This window comes from Erpetoichthys calabaricus, chromosome 10 (assembly GCF_900747795.2).
Source record: "Erpetoichthys calabaricus chromosome 10, fErpCal1.3, whole genome shotgun sequence".
Taxonomy (NCBI): Eukaryota; Metazoa; Chordata; class Cladistia; order Polypteriformes; family Polypteridae; genus Erpetoichthys; species Erpetoichthys calabaricus.
In genome coordinates, this window is record NC_041403.2 from 32,056,253 (window position 1) to 32,076,544 (window position 20,292).

Genomic DNA, 20,292 nt, shown 5'->3' on the forward strand with positions numbered 1-20,292 from the left:
TTCCAGCTGACTTCTGAGACTCCAATGTGCCTTCTGGCAAATTCCAGCCGAAATATCGTATGCATTGTTTCTCTTTGCCACTCTACCACAAAGTTGAAGCGCCCGAGCAGAGTTGTTGTTTGCACGGTCTCTCCAATCTCACCATTGTAGCCTGTAACTCCTTCTGAGTCCTCATAAGTCTCTTGGTGACCTCCTTGACTTTTCTTCTGCTCGATCACCCTGTTTTTGTGGACAGCCTGCTCTAAGTAGATTGACAGCTGTGCCAGACCAGTTCCATTCATTCAGGATTGATTTAATTGGATGTTTTCTTGTCGCCATCCCCTGACGTGTGCTTTTTCATCACCTTTTCACCTGGGAGTGTTCTTTTGTCTTCATTGTTATGGTAGGTTAGCCCACCATACTGACTTGACTTCTAAAGTCAGTTGGCTGCCCCAGTGATAATTTAGTGGTGTCCTGTTAGAGGAGGTGAATACTTATGTAATCAATTATTTTTCTATTGATCAGTTTCAAAAATGCCAAAATATATCCATTGTGATTTAATACTGGACAACAAAAATATGAAAACTTCCATGGGGTGAATACTTTATATAGGCAGTGTACATTCTGCTCTCCCAAAGATTCTGTCTGTCAGGTAGGGTGGTTCCCCTCTTTTCCATCCTCTGGTATACAGCAGACCTCTCCCCACACCTTCTGCCTCTCTGAACCCATGACATGTCTTGTTTTCTGCCAATGAGACTTCAAACAACGTACACTCACTGACCACTTTTTTAGGTACACCTGTTCAACTGCTTGTTAACGCAAATACCTAATCAGGCAACCATATGGCATCAACTCAATGCATTTCAGCATGTAGCCATTGTCAAGACAACCTGCTGAAGTTCAAGATGATCATCGAAATGGGGATGAAAAGTGATTTTAATTGACTTTGGACGTGGCATGGTTGGTGCTGCCAGGCAGGCTGTTCTTTTTCAGAAACTGCTGATCTACTGGGATTTTCATGCACAGCCATCTCTAGAGTTTACAGAGAATGATCAAATAGTGGGAAAATATTCAGTCAGTCGCAGTTCTCTGGGGAAAAATGCCAGAGGAGAATGGCCAGACTGGTCTGAGCTGATAGAAAGGCAACAGTAATTCAAATAACCACTAGTTATAACCGAGGTATGCAGAAAAGCATCTCTGAATGCACAAACCTTGAAACAGATGGGCTACAGCAGCAGAAGACCATACCAGATGCCACTCCTGTCAGGCTATAATTTGCACAGGCTCACCAAATTGGACAAGAGAAGACTGGAAAGGTATTACCTGGTCTGATGAGTCTTGATTGTTGCTGCAACATTCAAATGGTAGAGTTAGAATTTAGCATCAACAACATAAAAGCATGGATTCATCCTGCCATGTAGCAACGGTTCAGGCTGCTGGTGGTGGTGTAATGGTGTGGAGCATCGTTTAAATGCCACAGCCTACCTGAGTATTGTTAGTGACCATGTCCATCCCTTTATGATTGCAGTGTACCCATTTTCTGATGGCTACTTCCAACACGATAACATGAGACGTCACAAAGCTGAAATCATCTCCAACTGGTTTCTTAAGCATGACCATGAGTTTACCCTACTCAAATGACCTCCAAAGTCACCAGATTTTAATCCAATAGAGCGCATTTTGGATGTGGTGGAACAGGAGATTCGCATGATGGATGAGCAGCCGACAAATCTGCAGCAACTGCGTTATGCTATCATGTCAATATGGACCAAAATACACTGAGGAATGCTTCCAGCACCTTGCTGAATCCATGGAACGAAAAATTTTGGCAGTTCAGAATGCAAAAGGGGATCCAACTGGGTACTAGAAAGGAGAAACTAATAAAGTGGCTGGTGAGTGTACATCCTGACTCAACATTCAGCTACTACATGGCAAGGAGCAACTCCAGTCATTCAATTCCAGTGTTACTTCTAGACTGTTGTGATTATGAGACTGAGTCAGAGATAGCAACCATGGAATAAAAAGAGAAAAGGAAGTCAGAAAAATTAAAAAAGAACAAGTAGAAGTCTACCAGAAGTAGACTGTGAAAAGCACAAAACAAGAATTGTAGTGAGTTAAAAAGCAAAGAGTCCTAATAGTGACATCTTCATGGAAGCGTAGGTTACCTTACACTACGGTAAGAAGAAAGGTTAAAGATCCAATACACTGATGATAGGAGCTGTGCTCCACAGTCTTGTACAGGTGGGACTAAATCACACAATGTACCACAATGGACCTTTCAATCACATGACTGGCAATGGGCATCGCAATTGAAAAGAACATGTCTGTGCAGCAACAAAATGGCAGTGACCATCCAACAAACAAAACATAAAATGGCATTGTCAGAATAATGGCAAAATAAGGAATAATGATTTCATCTAAGGCTAAGTCCACACTACTTTATTATCATTTAAAAAGGCATTTTTTTTAATGAAAACAGTCTCCATCCATACTTGCATTTTTACATTATTTACAGAAGTATCTCTATCCACATTATAATAACTGTGAAAGGGAGCGTCCCGGACACAGGCAGGCAGACACATTTAAAGCCATCACCACACGTTTATTTATACAATTAATATAATACAAGTCTAAGTGCACCACACCAACAAACCCCACAGTCTCCCAAAGTCCTGGCTCTTCACAGGCCGTCTCTTCTCTCTTCGAAACACAACACACTCAGGGCCTCTCCTGCCGCCTCCTCTGACCTTGTCCACCTCCTCACCCGACTCCAGCCTTGATTGCAGGGAGGCGGCTCCTTGAATAGGCAGGCGGCTGCGGACCACACCCGGCCACCTGCCACATAACTCCCCTCCACGCTGAAACCCGACGGGGCCAGCGGACAGTCCCATGAGGGCGGATGTTCCCCTGTGGCAGGTCCATCGGAGTCAGCCCAGGGCCCAATCCCCTACAAAAAAAGGAAAAACAAGGGGCGGAAACGTTGCCCTGACACGGTGCCTCTGTGCACCTTTTCTCTGCTTGGGCCAACGCTCTCCGCTCCGTCCGGCGCCCTGAAACTTTTATTCTCAGGCTCCCGGCCCGAGAGTTCCGTGACCCCCGCCACTGGACCGTCAACTGGGGCACTCTTTTGTCTCGCCTCCCAGCCTGCGGGGTTTTCCTCTGCCTTGGCAGAGGACGGCCCCTCAAGGAACGCGTGCACCCAGCAGCGTGTCCTCCCCTGTCGGAGGAACTGGCTTCCCCAAGCCGCTTCCTCCTCTTATTTTGGGAAGCCGTGACGGTTCGAGTCTGCCAATGGTAAAAGGGCAGATCCAGCCCCGCTGGCGTCCGGAGCTTCACGGGGTCGGTTCCGCTTACCTTCCCCGCTGTGCCTTTCCAGCCAGAAGCTCCTGCAGCGCGTCGATCCTCCTGCCTCTGCGACTCTCGCTCACACGCCACTGACATCCCCCCTGAGTCCTGCGTCTCCGCCTGGAGGGCACACCGCTCGGCCGTCAGCGATAGCACGAGCTGGCTCTCGTGCTGCAGCTCCTGCAGTATCGCTGCCAAAGAGGGAGAGACAGTTGGCGGTGTGCTTACCTTTCGGGCGCCGCCACTCGCCAACTGCTCTCCGTGGGCTCTTCCCTGCAGCCCACTCGGTTTTCTTCTCGGCACGAGATGGACATTCCCTGCTCCTGCCTCTGACCAATCGTTGGCGGGAAGACAGGACACGTTGCCCAATCCCGTGCCTGTTACGAGGAGGGACCTTTGGTCTGCGGCCTCCTCGCCCTCATTCCACACTCGAGGGCGAGATTCTGGGCAGCTCCGCGGCTGCTGCGGCTGTTGTGTGTGCAGCATCTCCTTCCCGGCAGCTCTCCTAGCTGCCGCCGCGCTCCCGAGCTGCCCCTGAAACAACAAAAAGTCCAACAGCGGACCTCCCGTGGTCCGCGACACTCCCGGTACGTGCGGGGTTGGGTGCACACCGCCCCTGCGGCACGTGGGTGAGTTTGTCTGCTGTGCCGGGCCTTTCACAAAACTTTCCAACAATACAGGTCCCCACCTTGACCCAGGTGGAGCATCCTGCCGACTACGCCACTGTGAAAGGGAGCGTCCCGGACACAGGCAGGCAGACACGTTTAAAGCCATCACCACACGTTTATTCATACAATTAATATAATACAAGTCTAAGTGCACCACACCAACAAACCCCACAGTCTCCCAAAGTCAGGCCATCTCTCTTTCTCTCTTCCAACACCACACTCAGGGCCTCTCCTGCCGCCTCCTCTGACCTTGTCCACCTCCTCACCCGACTCCAGCCTTGATTGCAGGGAGGCGGCTCCTTAAATAGGCAGGCGGCTGCGGACCACACCCAGCCACCTGCTACATAACCAAAAATCCCTCCCAAAGAACACGCAAATCGATGGAAAAGTCCTTGAAGGAGTGGTAAGAAAGCTGTAACGACTGGTAAATTATGCGCATGTACTGTATGCAGCATTCAAACTGTACAAAGCGCAATTTAGATCCATAAATGTAAGCAATACATGGAGCACCATGGAAAGAAACTCTTCCATGCCTGCCATGTTGAAGTATGGTTTTCTTCTATGAAGCGTGACCAGACAGGGAATGAGACCTTGTAATAAGCAGCATCCAATCAGGGAAGGCACACATAATAAGCAGTAACCAATCCAAGTGTTGTTAGAGTCTGAGTTTTCAAAGCTCTCTGTTTTCACCCATCCACATTACAACACTGAGTCTGCTTTTACATAAGTGTACATCTCTGGAGAGGGTCTTGTGGATGAAAGGCGAAAGCGGAGACTAATGTCGTCATTTTTAAACAAAAACATTGCAGTGTGGACATGATGCACACGCAGTGCCCAACTGACAAAACAAAACATGATGATAAAAAATGTTAACAAGAATGGCACTGTTTCACTCACCAGGGTCATCTGACCACTCTTTGCAGTCACATGATTCTCACAAACTGATTTTGAAGGTTTATCCTTGCATTAACTAAAGATTACCCAGCAGCCTCCCTGTCATCAAGTGTTCCTCTGATTCCTAGTCAGTTGGCAGAATATCACAGTCATGCATTCCCTTAAACCTTATATTTCAGTTCGTTACTATATCACATTGATATATTTTTGTGTTTGTTTCTACAGACAAATCCATGTCAGAACGGTGGTGTTTGCTACTCAATCTGGGATGATTTTACCTGCTCTTGCCCATCCAGCACTTCAGGGCAACGGTGTGAAGATGTCAGATGGTGTGAGCTGATGCCCTGTCCTTCAGAGGCCATCTGTCTGAGTTTTGGGCGTGGGTTTGAATGTAAGTTAAGAGTAATAATATTTATTATTAGAAACACAATCTACTGTCATGTATGTTTTAAACAGAAAATAGAACTGTTTAAATGACTTGTGCTAACAACCAGAAAGCTACACGGTATAGGGAAAAGCTTAATGCAACTAAATGAGATGGTTATAAATTCAAAATTCATAATTGAAGAGGTGCAAAATGCAGCAACTGAAGTTTAATTACCCTGAAGGTAAATGTTCTACACGGGAAAGAAATGATGATGATGGTGATGATGATACACTTTGTTAATCCCTGAGGGGAAATGATCTTTTCTCATGACCTTTGGAGGTCAGAGCGCACTGTCAGCCTTGCTCAAGGGCCCAAACACAGCAATAACAAGGATTTGAACCAGTGCTTACTGGAACTGGATTTGGAGAAATTCATACAAACAAAACATTGGTTCAAGCAGAAGGTCAACACTAATCACTATTTCTCAGTAGCTTACAAACAGCCAATTTCATAGAAATACATTTAGACGTTCATCAAATCTACTAAAAACATGTAGATATCTGTCAGCTGTGAAGGTTAATATGCTGACCTCATACATGGCACACAGTGTCAAAAAGTACTTTTATGAAATCCAGGAGTCCTTGTCTTGACCTGACTTGTGTAATAGACAGAATGAGAGTAGACAAAGTTGTGTGTGGGATGTGATGGGTCATTCGGATGGTCACTTTGAAACAATGCGTACCACTCTCTGTAGCTACGTCTTGTTCTTGGTTTGGAGATTGTTGTGATGGAGAATGATAAAATGCTTTCAGTAACAGACCTGTGGAGAATGTTCATTGCTTCTTATGGCAATCTGAACTTTTTAAGTATGTTGGAGAGGTCAGCCTCTGGTGAACTCTCCAGACCATACCAGAGATGTTAACCTCCCATACCAGGACTGCTTAAAATTGTGGTGCCCAAAAACCGGCAATGTGCATCTACAGTGAGTCGTAAAGGTGAGAATTATTTTTTCTATTTCATTACCTGTTGCTGTACTTTACATTGGGCAGCATGGTGGCGCAGTGGTAGCACTGCTGCCTCGCAGTAAGGAGACTCGGGTTCGCTTCCCGGGTCCTCCCTGCGTGGAGTTTACATGTTCTCCCCGTGTTTGCGTGGGTTTCCTCCAGGTGCTCTGGTTTCCTCCCACAGTCCAAAGACATGCAGGTTGGGTGCATTGGCGATCCTACATTGTCCCTAGTGTGTGCTTGGTGTGTGTGTGTCCTGCGGTGGGCTGGCACCCTGCCTGGGATTTGTTCCTGCCTTGCGCCCTCTGTTGGCTGGGATTGGCTCCAGCAGACCCCCGTGACCCTGTGTTAGGATATAGCGGATAATGGATGGATGGATAGATGTACCTTACATTACAATAACCACTAGACCCAGTGCTGCAGACATAAACAGAGATGAGACATAACACAAAGACAATGAAGGGACAAAGCAATAAACTAAGAGGTGGTAACAAAAGGCTATAAATATCAGTACAGATGACACTGTATCAAATTAAACAATACATACATAAATATACATGCAACATGTTTCTCACAGAATAAGTACTGTAAAAATCTGCCAATACAAGTTACTGAGATGGTCATAAAAATGAACTGGTAGTGCAAACGGGTTGTTAGTACAGATGCTGATGTAGTGGATTCTTGGTCACAAGTCAAGGAGATGACAGACATCAGTGGTGGAGTGAGAAAGGGGAGTTGGGCAGGTGGTTTGGTATTTGGGCCTAACCCTAATGTGGGGCCTACAAACATGACAAAAAAAGATTGTGACCTGTAGGGGGCGTTGCAGCACCCCAAACCCCAGACACTACAACACAAACACAAATCCCAGGTGCAAAAAAAATGATTAACTGTACAAAGTCGCCTCTTGTACAGGTTTCTCGACTAAATACAATAAATCCTTCTCTTTTTCTCTCTACTTTCCTTCTCTCTCTTCACTTCTCCTCAATGAGCTTTGTTCTCTTCCCCTGACTCATCTAGATGAGGTTGAGTGGCATCTTTTATCCTAGACCTAAGAGTACTTCTGGTGCTAAGGTGTAGCCCCACAAAGTAAGGATCATGGATCCCTACAGCACCCCCTGGCAACACCCACAGAACCTGACAAGGCTGCCAATGGGACTACAATTCCCAGCATGCCTTGCAGGTGTCCATACAGGTAGCATCACAAAGAGATGCTGCCACAGAGTGCTGGAGGCGCATGTAATACTGCCAGGTCCATCACACTGGACCTCGGACGGGTATTGTTTTTTTGGTTCGGGATGCCAGTGTACCCACTTCTGCACTGGCATCTTCTGCCTGTCTCCTTATGATCCTCGTCATCCTTCTCGTGCTTCCAAAGAGCTGACATCCCACCTAGGTAAGGAACCTTGCTCATGTGTGCCTTCCATCACAAGATTTATTAAATCTCATGCAGGTACATCCTAATATAAGTCCTCACATTCTGTAAATGACACATACTGTATGTTTTGAAGTTTAAAAAGGGGCACATGTTGATTGCATAAACATATTAAATTGCCACAAGACAGCCAGAAAGAGCTCTCATTATTTCAACTCTCATTCAAACGATCCCTGGTCAAAGCTGCAATGACAAAGCCGTACAAAAAGAGTAAACTGATGAGAGGTGAAGAGACCTCATCCGGTGAAGAAAGCGACCACATAAATAACAAAGAAGACAGCGTGACAGATGCAGATGAAATCTGATAAGAAGTGAGATGTGCGTGCAGCAAGAGAAGAAAATGACAGTGACAGTGACCCATCACAATTTAGTCATGCTGACTTTTGATTTTTTTATTTTAAGGAAGTAACATAGTAGACAATCAAACAGATACAATTTGCAGAATATATGCAATTATTTGATTCACAGGAATAAAACAAAAAGTAAAATCAAAATCTAACAAAACAAGAATTCAACCCAAACCAAGAGAAAGAATACAGAGAGGACAGCCAAAAGCAGGAAAAAAAAATATTTTCTCCCCTGATATGAATGCTTAATCTGAAATTATTTTAATTAAGTCTCTCTTTGTTTTAAAAAAAGTTTTGGACAGATACTCTAAGTGAGAATTTTGATTTTTTTTTCTAATTTCAAATAGCACAGAACATCAGTTTCCCACAGACTTATAACAGGTGGGCTGGGATCCTTCCAGTTGAGCAAGATAAGTCTACGTGCTAATAATGTGGCGTAGGCGATCACAATCAATTTGTTCTTCTCCACTTTAAGCCCATCTGGGAGTCCACCACAGACAACTGATAATGGGTTAGGAGCGATTGTGACACCAAGGTGGTCTGATAGGCATTTACAGATTTTTGTCCAGTATAGAAGGGAACAGCCCGGACACAGACAGGCAGACACATTGCAGTCCATCACCACACGTTTATTTACACTTCTACTATGTACAACAGTCTCTATGTGCACCCCACAACAAACCCCCACCGACTCCCAAAGTCCAGGCTTCCAGCAGCCACTTTCTTCTCCTCACAAACACAACACTCAGGGCCTCTCCTTGCCGCCTCCTCTGACCTCGTCCACCTCCTCACCCGACTCCAGCCTTGATTGCAGGGCGGCGGCTCCTTAAATAGGTAGCTGGGTGCGGCTCGCATTCAGCCACCTGCCACACCAGAATGATGTTAATTTGGTGCAGGCCTAAAACATGTGGCCTAGTGAGGCTGGAGCTCGATCGTATCGTTCACAGGTTGGATTTTTGCCCTGGATATATTTTGGACCATTTTAACAAAAAAAAAAATGTGCTCAATAAATTATTTTGAGTTGAATGAGTAAATGCTTTGCAGATATGAAGCTAAGAGTGTATTCTATGCATGGTTGCTTTACACTTCTTTTCTGAGATGTTCATTAAAAGGTCCTTTTTACACCATATCGTAGGATCTTTGAAGGGCAGATTCTTTGAAATGTTTTTATATATCACTGAGATGCTGACTGGTATTGCGTCCGGAATAGAAATGGGTGGAATGTGCAGAAAATTGGGGAGTTTTCTTTCATTTTAAAAATAATGGAAAATTGTTTTGCTGGAAAGTAAAATTTGAATTGTCATTGTCCATATGATACAAATATATTATCTATATAGAGTTCTCTAAGTGTCTTAATGCCAAGTATTTTCCATCCATCCATTTTCCAATCCGCTGAATCCAAACACAGGGTCACGGGGGTCCGCTGGAGCCAATCCCAGCCAACACAGGGCACAAGGCAGGAACCAATCCCAGGCAGGGTGCCAACCCACCGCAGGACACACACAAACACACCCACACACCCAGCACACACTAGGGACAATTTAGAATCGCCAATCCATCTAACCTGCATGTCTTTGGACTGTGGGAGGAAACCGGAGCGCCCGGAGGAAACCCACGCAGACACGGGGAGAACATGCAAACTCCACGCAGGGAGGACCCGGGAAGCGAACCCAGGTCCCCAGATCTCCCAACTGCGAGGCAGCAGCACTGGCCACTGCGCCACCGTGCCGCCCTCAAGTATTTTCCATAAGTTAAATACTGAGTAGGTGTGAGAAAGTTGATTATGAGATGGGGAGCAACAGATAACAGCTTCACTGCCCTGAAGTGCGTCCTGCATTGGTCCCACATTCTGAGTGACTGGTGGACGACTGCATTATTGGTGTATTAATGAAAGTTATTATTTACTGGGGCAGAAAGTTGCGCATATAAAGAAGTGCAGCAAGTTCAGTTTTCTCTGATGTTTCAGCCTGGATATTTACAGTAAACTGTTTTGGCGGAACAAATGCATAGATGCTCATTCTAGTATAATGTGCTGGAGATTTCAAGGGAAAAATAATTTTTATTCAAATTCATGTTGAGTGCAAATGTTTTATGAAATCTTGCCTTCTTTAAAATAGGATCAGTATAAGGGTATGTGACTGTGAAAGTTGTAATTTTATGGTCCCTGATTTTGTATTCAGTAGAATTGGTCATTTCTGTTTATGAACTTGTTGAGCAATATGGTCGGATCATTGCTAACCACAGAGAAGGAGTGGGACGCCTGTCCATGTCCACTGTCGATGACAGCAGTGAGCAGGTCCATACCATGATTCTAATGAACAGACAAGTATTTTGGCTCCTGTTGCTCGCTGATCTTCGGTGCTTAAAACAGAGAATGAGTGGCCATGTTTACTCTTGGAAAACAGCAAATGAAACTGAGTGATCAATTAACTTGACAGAGTAAATGTTTGATTGCATGTTTTTCACAATATTTGTCTATTGGTTTGCTTAATCATGGTGACAATATTCTTCTTTATTTTTCCCTTTTAGGCATAGCCAATGCCACATTTACTAGTGACAGCCACCCTCTCATTTACAGAGGAAATGGGAAGATTCAGAGAAATCTCACCAATGTGACCTTTAGCTTTCGGACCAGAAAGTCATGGGCTACATTGCTTTATGCTGAAGGTGGACCTTCATTTATAAGGATCAGTATCCAGGATTCTCTTCTGGTGTTTGAGTTACGCAGTAATAATAGCGTTTCAACTACAACTTTGAAGAGCTCCACATCAGTAAATGATGTCAAATGGCACATGGTAACTCTGTCTATGGTCGAAGACAGATTACTGCATTCAAACTGGCAGATGTCTATTGATGGAAAAATAAATACCATTTCTAGGAGTGAATCAACTGGAAACTTAAACTTTCTGAGAGAAGACACTGACATTTTTATGGGGGGTACAGGCCCTGATAGCCATGGGGATCTGGTTGGATGTCTAAGCACAGTCAGCATTGGTGGAATTCCATTGCCTTACCTTACCAGTGCTGACATCCACATCACAAAACCTCAGCAAGAACAGTTTGTTAAAGTTTCAACTCACACAGTCATAGCAGGCTGTTCAGGAGAAGCAGTTTGTGCATCTAACCCTTGTAGGAATGGAGGAACCTGTGAAGACCTTTTCAACCTTTTTAACTGTACATGTCCAGGTGGATGGACAGGTCTCATGTGTGACATAAACATTGATGAATGTGAATCCAACCCTTGTGTACATGGAAACTGTTCCGATAAAATCCTGTCTTATGAATGTATATGTATACCTGGTTACACAGGTAGAAACTGTGAACTGGAAATAAATGAATGTCTAAACCATCGATGCAAGAATGGAGCCACGTGTATCGATGGCATCAACCGATACTCTTGTCTGTGTCCTCGAAATTCCACTGGGCCATTTTGTGAGTAAGTAGTTGAAATGAGTGTATTGTTACTGTATGTGTTTATGTAAAAGGGCATTCGTCCAAAGTTTGATCTTTGCATCAGGATAATCTTATTAATCTATGTTTTTGTGAACTGTATGAAGAAATTGAATTGTTGAGTAAGTCAAAGAAGGAACAAAAATCTCTTAAAAGATACAAAACTATAGAATAACATTTGTGCCAAATTAGAAAAAATAAAGAGGTAAGTATGAAATAAATACACTATGATGTGGAGTGCCAAGTATGGTGACAAGGGTGTGAGGCCTCCAAAGTAAGCACAAAAAGCCAGAGAAAGGCCCTACCTAATTTATCAAGAAAAGGTCTCACCTAAGGCAGCCTGACCCCAATGCTCTATTGATATGCTATGGCCAACACAGACCTAAAAAGTTCAAAAGTAGTAGAAATTTCCTAAATTATATCAAGAATGCCTTACAAGGAAGTGAACCTGATAACATCTGGCTTATAAAAACAAGTTTCACCAAAAAAATCTTCATGAAAGAAAAAAATGTATTAACAGAATTAAAAAAATAAAGTTCTAACAAAGCAGAAAATAGTTGCCTGAAAAGCAGTTAAAAAATAAACAAAGTCAAATGTATAATCCAATATTCAGAAAACAATCACACATGCAAAAAATCTGCAAAACAAGATATATCAAAAGAAAAAGTCAAAACTTTCAATAAGTGCCACAAACTCACTGCACCATTGCTGAGACCCTCTTCCCTGGCTCAATTTATATCTGGCAGCAGTGGGCCGTCCTCTTCAGGTACCACCCACAGACCACAAGGAATGGACACAGATTTAAAGTGACAGTACATAATTACTAATTCATAAATAGACAAATGAGAAATTACATACAAATATGAAAAATTATTCAAAAATAACAAAAAATGACAATAAAACAGATCATAAACATAAGCCAGGAATTAACACTGGCTGTAATATAACAAAACAATCACACGAAAAAGTGCAGCGATACGTATGTTGAACACAAGTTCATTAAATTGTAAAAAATGCATAACAATTTAAGCAATTTCATTATTATGAAATACAGTTTCTTAATTCTATTTTGTTTCAGCAGTTACATTGTAATTTATTTATTGCATGTTTTGTATCATTTTATTTTGTTTCAAAAGTTACATTAAAATGTAATTATTGCATTTTTATTCAAAATTACCTTATTTTTAATGACCACTTTTATGTAACCCTTTAAACTCTGCCTCTTTTTAGGCAGTTTTCTGTGACTTTGTTTTAACTGCCTATAACTTATCATCCTTTAATCAATATTCATATTCTTCCCCTACAACTACAGCATTTTTACAGTTGGTGAATTTGTTATGCTGTACAAAATTCCATAACATCTTTACCAAAAATGCAATTTGAATATCACTCTTATTTCCATAGATGTTGGAATAAACTTCCTGACACTATAAAATTGTAAGAGAATGTTTCAGGAACACCCAGAACATCATTTGTTATGAAATATCTGTAAGTAATGTGTCTAGTTCGACTGTTTTAAAGCAGTATAAACAACAGGATTCTTTTTCTCCACTTTTACTATTTTCTGTAAAGTATTCCTAGCATATGTACCCATCATTGAAGACCCATGGGCTACGTATTATTTTGAAGGACAGATCTTACTCTGTCAGAATATATATAGTTAGTAAAGAAATAATACTGTGTATCCAAATTACAACACAAAAGTTGCAAGATTGAAATGCATCTTTATAAAAGAAACAAAACAAATCTGAAATATAGAAAGTGGAAAACATAGAAAGTGGAATGTGGTGTCATTTGAATGTTGAAACACTCCTCTCACTTAGTAGACAACAGTCTGTCCATTGTACACGACTGAATCAGGATGTTCAAGGAAGCCAGACTGGGGGCAGGTGTTGCCGTCATACACCAATTCAGCCATCTTTGAGAGAAGAAAGAAAAATATTGCAATATTATATCAAATATCTGACTCAATTATTTTTGTTTATTATGTGCTTGTAGCTCATGAAGTATATTATTGCATTTCTTATGGTGGCTTACGCTTTTTATCTTCTTGTTTCCATTAGAACCATCTTGAGATATGAACTAGAGAACGATTCACCGTTTTACTACCCCATACCACGGTAAGTCATTTTCAAATGTATTTACTTTGTTTAGTAGTGGCAATGCTCTATGTATGGCTGATTTCTGAAATAAGTGATAATTGTAAAATATGACCCATTCTGTATATTTTTGTAGGCTATAATTTTCCACGTGAATAACACACTTTCAAAAATGTTTTTTGGTAGATCCAACATTTATCAAGTTTTCTACTATCACTATTCACATTACACTACAGCTAAAATTCTACTTCTACCGATTTAACTCTTTTACAGCATTTGATGAGAGTGGTGTGTTGTGTAGTGTGGAGGCTTCATAGACTCCAAGGGACATAAGCTTGTATCCAGGCCCACAAATACACAAAGAGAGCAAGCATAAGGAGAGTCCATGACACCTGCAGACCTTTGGCCAGTTTAGGGTCACTAGTTTATCTAACTTGTACGCCATTGGGGATGTAGGGGGGAAGCCAGAATATCTTCTGGAAAACCCATACAGACACAGTAGGATTGTGCAAATGTTCAACCCACCTATGATTTACTGGATCCCCCCAGCCACGGCAGAGTACGGTCTTCAAATTCAGGTTTGCTATGACACCTCCGATGCAGAGACTCGCATTTATTTATATTTTCTTTGTATTTCATTATCTCAGATTTTAAAATTGCCCAATTAACGTGAATGTATAAATACTCTTAAGAAAATGTTCCAGACTATTTTTCTAACATAAGAGTTCAGTCACCCTTTTGTGTATCACAGCATTTGAGTCTATTTTTTAAGTTACAGTCTTTAAGAGCATGGTAGCATTTTAACCAGGCAGCAACCAATCCTGTATGAGATTTTAGTTTCACACAGCACCTTCACTATTATAACAACTCTACTGGTAGTATCAGTATTCATGAGTACAGAGTACATGAAGCTTCCTCCGACCAGTCCCCAGCGCCATGATAAATAAGAATGTGTTCAAAAACTGAACTTCCTCCTATTCAGTATAAACTCATATATTTTGCTCAATACGTTTATGAATACATACAGTATATGACCTATTAGAATACTCTACTCTAGATTTCTGACACATATTGATAATTCACTTAATTTCTTTTGAACTTTCCTCCATATTATTTAGATACCCAAAGCTGCCTTCATCCTTTTGTGAAAATGATAAGCGGAATTACACGTGTTACAATGGTGGAAACTGCACAAAAGTTTCATCAGAGTGGAAGTGTGTGTGTCTACTAGGATTTCAGGGAGACTGGTAAGTGGCATCTGTTCAGTGATTGCAAATTTTATAAAACTACTTGCTTCTTGTGAAAACAGTAGTGTGGCCAAGTGGGCAAAGATTTGGACTTTAAAGCCCAGAGTTACCAGTTCAGTATTGCTGCTAATTCACTATGAGCCTTTAATATTACTGCATTATAGAAAATCTTGTATCGAGTAGTCTAATTACGCTTCTTTGAGCATTTTTCTTTACTGTGTACTTTGAAATGCCATCCATCCATCCATCCTCTTCCGCTTATCCGAGATCGGGTCACAGGGGCAGCAGCTTGAGCAGAGATGCCCAGACTTCCCTCTCTCCGGCCACTTCTTCTAGAGACATAGTCCCTCCAGCGTGTCCTGGGTCTTCCCCGGGGCCAGGGAGGTGTCCAGGAGGCATCCTGATCAGATGACCTAGCCACCTCATCTGACTCCTCTCGATGCGGAGGAGCAGCGGCTTTATTCTGAGCCCCTCCCGGATGACTGAGCTTCTCACCCTATCTTTAAGGGAGAGCCCAGACACCCTGCGGAGGAAACTCATTTCAGCCGCTTGTATTCGCGATCTCGTTCTTTCGGTCACTACCCATAGATCATGACCATAGGTGAGGGTAGGAACGTAGATCGACTGGTAAATTGAGAGCTTTGCCTTGCGGCTCAGCTCCTTATTCACCACGACAGACCGAAGTACAGCCTGCATCACTGCAGACACCGCACCGATCCGTCTGTCGATCTCACGCTCCATTCTTCCCTCACTCGTGAACAAGATCCCGAGATACTTGAACTCCTCCACTTGAGGCAGGATCTCGCTCCCAAACCTGAGAGGGCATTCCACCCTTTTTCTCGGATTTGGAGGTGCTGCTTTCCATCCCAGCCGCTTCACACTCAGCTGCGAACCGATCCAGAGAGAGCTGAAGATCACGGCCTGATGAAGCAAACAGGACAACATCATCTGCAAAAAGCAGTGACTCAATCCTGAGTCCACCAAACCGGACCCCCTCAACACCCTGGCTGCGCCTAGAAATTCTGTCCATAAAAGTTATGAACAGAATCGGTGACAAAGGGCAGCCCTGGTGGAGTCCAAATCTCACTGGAAACGGGTTCGACTTACTGCTGGCAATGCGGACCAAGCTCTGACACCGGTTGTACAGGGACCGAACAGCCCTTATCAGGGGGTCCGGTACCCCATACTCTCAGAGTATTCCCCACAAGATTCCCCAAGGGACACGGTCGAACGCCTTTTCCAAGTCCACAAAACACATGTAGACTGGTTGGGCGAACTCCCATGCACCCTCCAGGACCCTGCTAAGGGTGTAGAGCTGGTCCACTGTTTCGCGACCAGGACGAAAACCACACTGTTCCTCCTGAATCCGAGGTTCGACTATCCGACGGACCCTCCTCTCCAGGACCCCCGAATAGACTTTTCCAGGGAGGCTGAGGAGTGTGATCCCTCTGTAGTTGGAACACACCCTCCGGTCCCCCTTCTTAAAGAGGGGGACCACCACCCCAGTCTGCCAATCCAGAGGCACTGTCCCTGATGTCCATGTGATGTTGCAGAGGTGTGTCAACCAAGACAGTCCTACAACATCCAGAGCCTTGAGGAACTCCGGGCGTATCTCATCTACCCCCAGGGCCCTGCCACCAAGGAGTTTTTTGACCACCTCGGTGACCTCAGTCCCAGAGATGGGGGAGCCCACCTCCGAGTCCCCAGGCTCTGCTTCCTCATTGGAAGACCTGTTAGTGGGATTGAGGAGGTCTTCGAAGTACTCCCCCCACTGACCCACAACATCCCAAGTCGAGGTCAGCAGCGCACCATCCCCACCATATACAGTGTTGACACTGCACTGCTTCCCCCTCCTGAGACTCCGGATAGTGGACCAGAATCTCCTCGAAGCCATCCGAAAGTCGTTCTCCATGGCCTCCCCAAACTCCTCCCACGCCCGAGTTTTTGCCTCAGCAACCACCAAAGCCGCATTCCGCTTGGCCTGCTGGTACCTATCAGCTGCCTCCAGGGTCCCACAGGACAAAAGGGTCCTGTAGGACTCCTCCTTCAGCTTGATGGCATCCTTCACCACTGGTGTCCACCAACGGGTTCGGGGATTGCCGCCACGACAGGCACCGACCACCTTACGGCCACAGCTCTGGTCAGCCGCCTCAATAATAGAGGCACGGAACATGGCCCATTTGGACTAAATGTCCCCCACCTCCCTCGGGATGTGGTCGAAGTTCTGCAGGAGTTGAAGCTACTTCTGACAGGGGGCTCTGCCAGACGTTCCCAGCAGACCCTCACAACACATTTGGGCCTACCAGGCCTGACCGGCATCCTCCCCCACCATCGAAGCCAACTCACCACCAGGTGGTGATCAGTTGACAGCTCCGCCCCTCTCTTCACCTGAGTGTCCAAGACATGTGGCCGCAAGTCAGATGACACGACCACAAAGTCGATCACCGAACTGAGGCGTAGGGTGTCCTGGTGCCAAGTGCACATATGAACACCCCTATGCTTGAACATGGTGTTTGTTATGGACAATCCGTGACGAGCACAGAAGTCCAATAACAAAACACCACTCTGGTTCAGATCGGGGGGGCCATTCCTCCCAATCACACCCTTCCAGGTCTCACTGTCATTGCCCACGTGAGCATTGAAGTCTCCCAGCAGTACTAGGGAGTCCCCAGAAGGTATGCCCTCTAGCACCCCCTCCAGGGACTCCAAAAAGGGTGGGTACTCCGAACTGCTGTTCGGTGCATACGCACAAACAACAGTTAGGACCCGTCCCCCCACCCGAAGGCGGAGGGAAGCTACCCTCTCGTCCACCAGGGTAAACCCCAATGTACAGGCTCCAAGTCGGGGGGCAATAAGTATGCTCACACCCGCTCGGCGCCTCTCACCGGGGGCAACTCCAGAGTGGTAGAGAGTCCAGCCCCTCTCAAGGAGACTGGTTCCAGAGTCCAAGCTGTGCATCGAGGTGAGTCCGACTATATCTAGCCGGAACCTCTCAGCTTCGCACACTAGCTCAGGCTCCTTCCCCTTCAGAGAGGTGACATTTCACGTTCTGTAGCCGAGGATCAGACTGCCAAGGTCCCCGCCTTCGGCCACCACCCAACTCACACTGCACCCGACCTCCTTGGCCCCTCCCATAGATGGAGAGCCCATGGGAAGGGGGACCCACGTTACCTCTTCGGGCTGTGCCTGGCCGAGCCCCATGGGTGCAGGCCCGGCCACCAGGCACTCACCATCGAGCCCCACCTCCAGGCCTGGCTCCAGAGGGGGCCCCCGGTGACTCACGTCCAGGCAAGGAACAACGTCATCCAAAGTTTTGATTCCTCATTGGAGGTTTGTTGAATGGTACTTTGGTACTTTGGAATGGTATTTCATTATTGATGTGGCACAGAGACACAAACATGGAGAATGGGAGGTGTTGGGCCCCCAAAAAGGTTATATTAGCCAAGCCAGGCCAGGCCAGATGTCCCTGGGAAAGACCTCAATACTCTGGCTTTGTGGGCCCAAAAGGGATTTTAGCCTCAAAAAGAAGAGTCCCACAATGTATTAAAATGCCCCACAATAAGGAAGATAACTTTTAACCGTGGCTTGTGAAAAAGGGCAAACAAAAATATTTCCAAAAAAATTATAAATTAAAATGGAATAACAACAAGGATAAGCTCCTAAAAGCTAAAAGAGACAAAGGAGTTGCTTAAAAGGCAATCCTAAATAAACAATATCCCAAAAAACACAATCCAGAAATAAGAATCCTGAAACAAAGCAATAATGATAAAAAGCAAAAAAATCAAATCATATACAGAAATATTCAGAAAGATCTCAAATAAACAAAATGCTGGGCTGCTGAATCCTGCCTTTGGTTCCTATATATATAGAAGAACGCAGCAGCAATGACATCAGTTTGGCCCAACCTCTAGGGGACCCACCCACAAACCACAAGAAATGCAAGCAAACCTAAAGAGATAACCAAAGAAATAACAGACGTAACGTAAGAATAGGGCACATAACAAATTAATACTCAACAATTATTGGAAATGACTTTAAAATCCACTTCTACATCTATCAGTCACTCCTTGGAATGATCTGATCCATTCTTTGTCTAAACTGTCAGTCTGTACTGAAGGAACTGAACATTAGACAGACGTCTGGAGACAGCCATGAGTAAACTGTGCTTAAAACTGGGTGCAGACAATTAGACGGCTCACTGAGTGTCACATTTCTAAACCGATCCTACGTCTCATGAAGGCGACATTCAAAGTAGGAGCAGGAAATATGAAAGAGCAATGGTGCTCTTGTTAATCTGGTCCGACAGACAGCAAGCTTCTGTTAATGATAAACTGTCTACAATTGACAAGTCTCCAAAAAAACTTTATTACACATATAACTGTGTGTGTTGCATGTGCAGAAGGCATATTGCATGTTTTAAAAATAAACATAACCTGATGCAACAGAAAAACCTTATACACTGGCATTTGACAGAATCAATGGATGAGAGGTAGAAGTAAGTAATACATTGTCGCAGATGCTGTGTGTGCTCTCTTTTGTCCAGCATTAGGACAATAGTGTAGGAGTCAATGTATGCTTGAAAGAATTGGCAGCTATATTCATGAAAATATGAACAGAAAGATATGCATTTGAAGTAGACGGTGTGTCACACTCCAACAAAAGGACTACCATTAAGAGAGCTGATAACGAAGAGTCCCAGGAGATTCAGATTTCAGTATTCAGAACACCCAAATCAACAAATCTACCTAACGACACCAGCAGAAGAACAACGAAACTGCACATCACCCATCTTGTGACTGCACCTCTAAACGAAAAAATAGAATTAACAAGATTGTCTAATTGGAAATACAAACATGCCATGACAAAGTAGCTGCCACCTTTTACCATGTTGTGTATCTGTAGTCCACAATACTTATCTAAACTTGCTGTTGTTATGTCATATAGTAGTGCAAGAGTTACAATTACAGAAAGATATCATAGCAGACGTGTAGAGCCCAGTAGCTGCAGTGGTCTATATGGGTGTCTGTCGGTCTCCACTGTCAACTCACTCATTATAACGTGTAAGTTAATTATTATGCTTACCTGGTGTCTCTGAGCTTGTGAATGGATAACAGCAATTTTAGCTTTATACTTTTTCTCAGCATCGTCTTTTTTTCAGTATCTTTTGTTCTCTCCTTGATACCTCGATGGCAGTTTAAAATGCACAGACTGGAGGAATTGGCAGGCATGTGTTTTAGGAAGAAGCCCTGTGGGTGTAGCCTTTGCAGCACAAGATTTTGCCACAATTCACTACACACCTCTCAACGGGATGTACCCAGATGTGTATTCTCATTTGAGAATCAGGTCTGATCCCACAAGACTAGGTCTGAAGTCTTATTTTATCCCAAAGCACGATTAGTTGAAAGCAATACACAACATAATATGTTCAAACCTCCTTAATCTAGTTCTAGGATCTCGGGG

The 20,292-nt window shown here is 44.1% G+C and overlaps 1 protein-coding gene across 4 annotated transcripts in view; it reads left to right on the top strand.

Moving 5' to 3' along the window:
* Positions 1-20,292, top strand: part of crb1 (crumbs cell polarity complex component 1) — a 223,505-nt gene that overhangs the window by 159,180 nt on the left and 44,033 nt on the right. For all 4 annotated transcript variants that reach the window (XM_028811039.2, XM_051932884.1, XM_051932883.1 and 1 more), the window contains exons 8-11: positions 5,112-5,277; positions 10,566-11,472; positions 13,550-13,606; positions 14,704-14,832. In XM_028811039.2, coding sequence (XP_028666872.2) covers positions 5,112-5,277; positions 10,566-11,472; positions 13,550-13,606; positions 14,704-14,832 — 1,259 coding nt within the window. The remainder of the gene's footprint in view (positions 1-5,111; positions 5,278-10,565; positions 11,473-13,549; positions 13,607-14,703; positions 14,833-20,292) is intronic.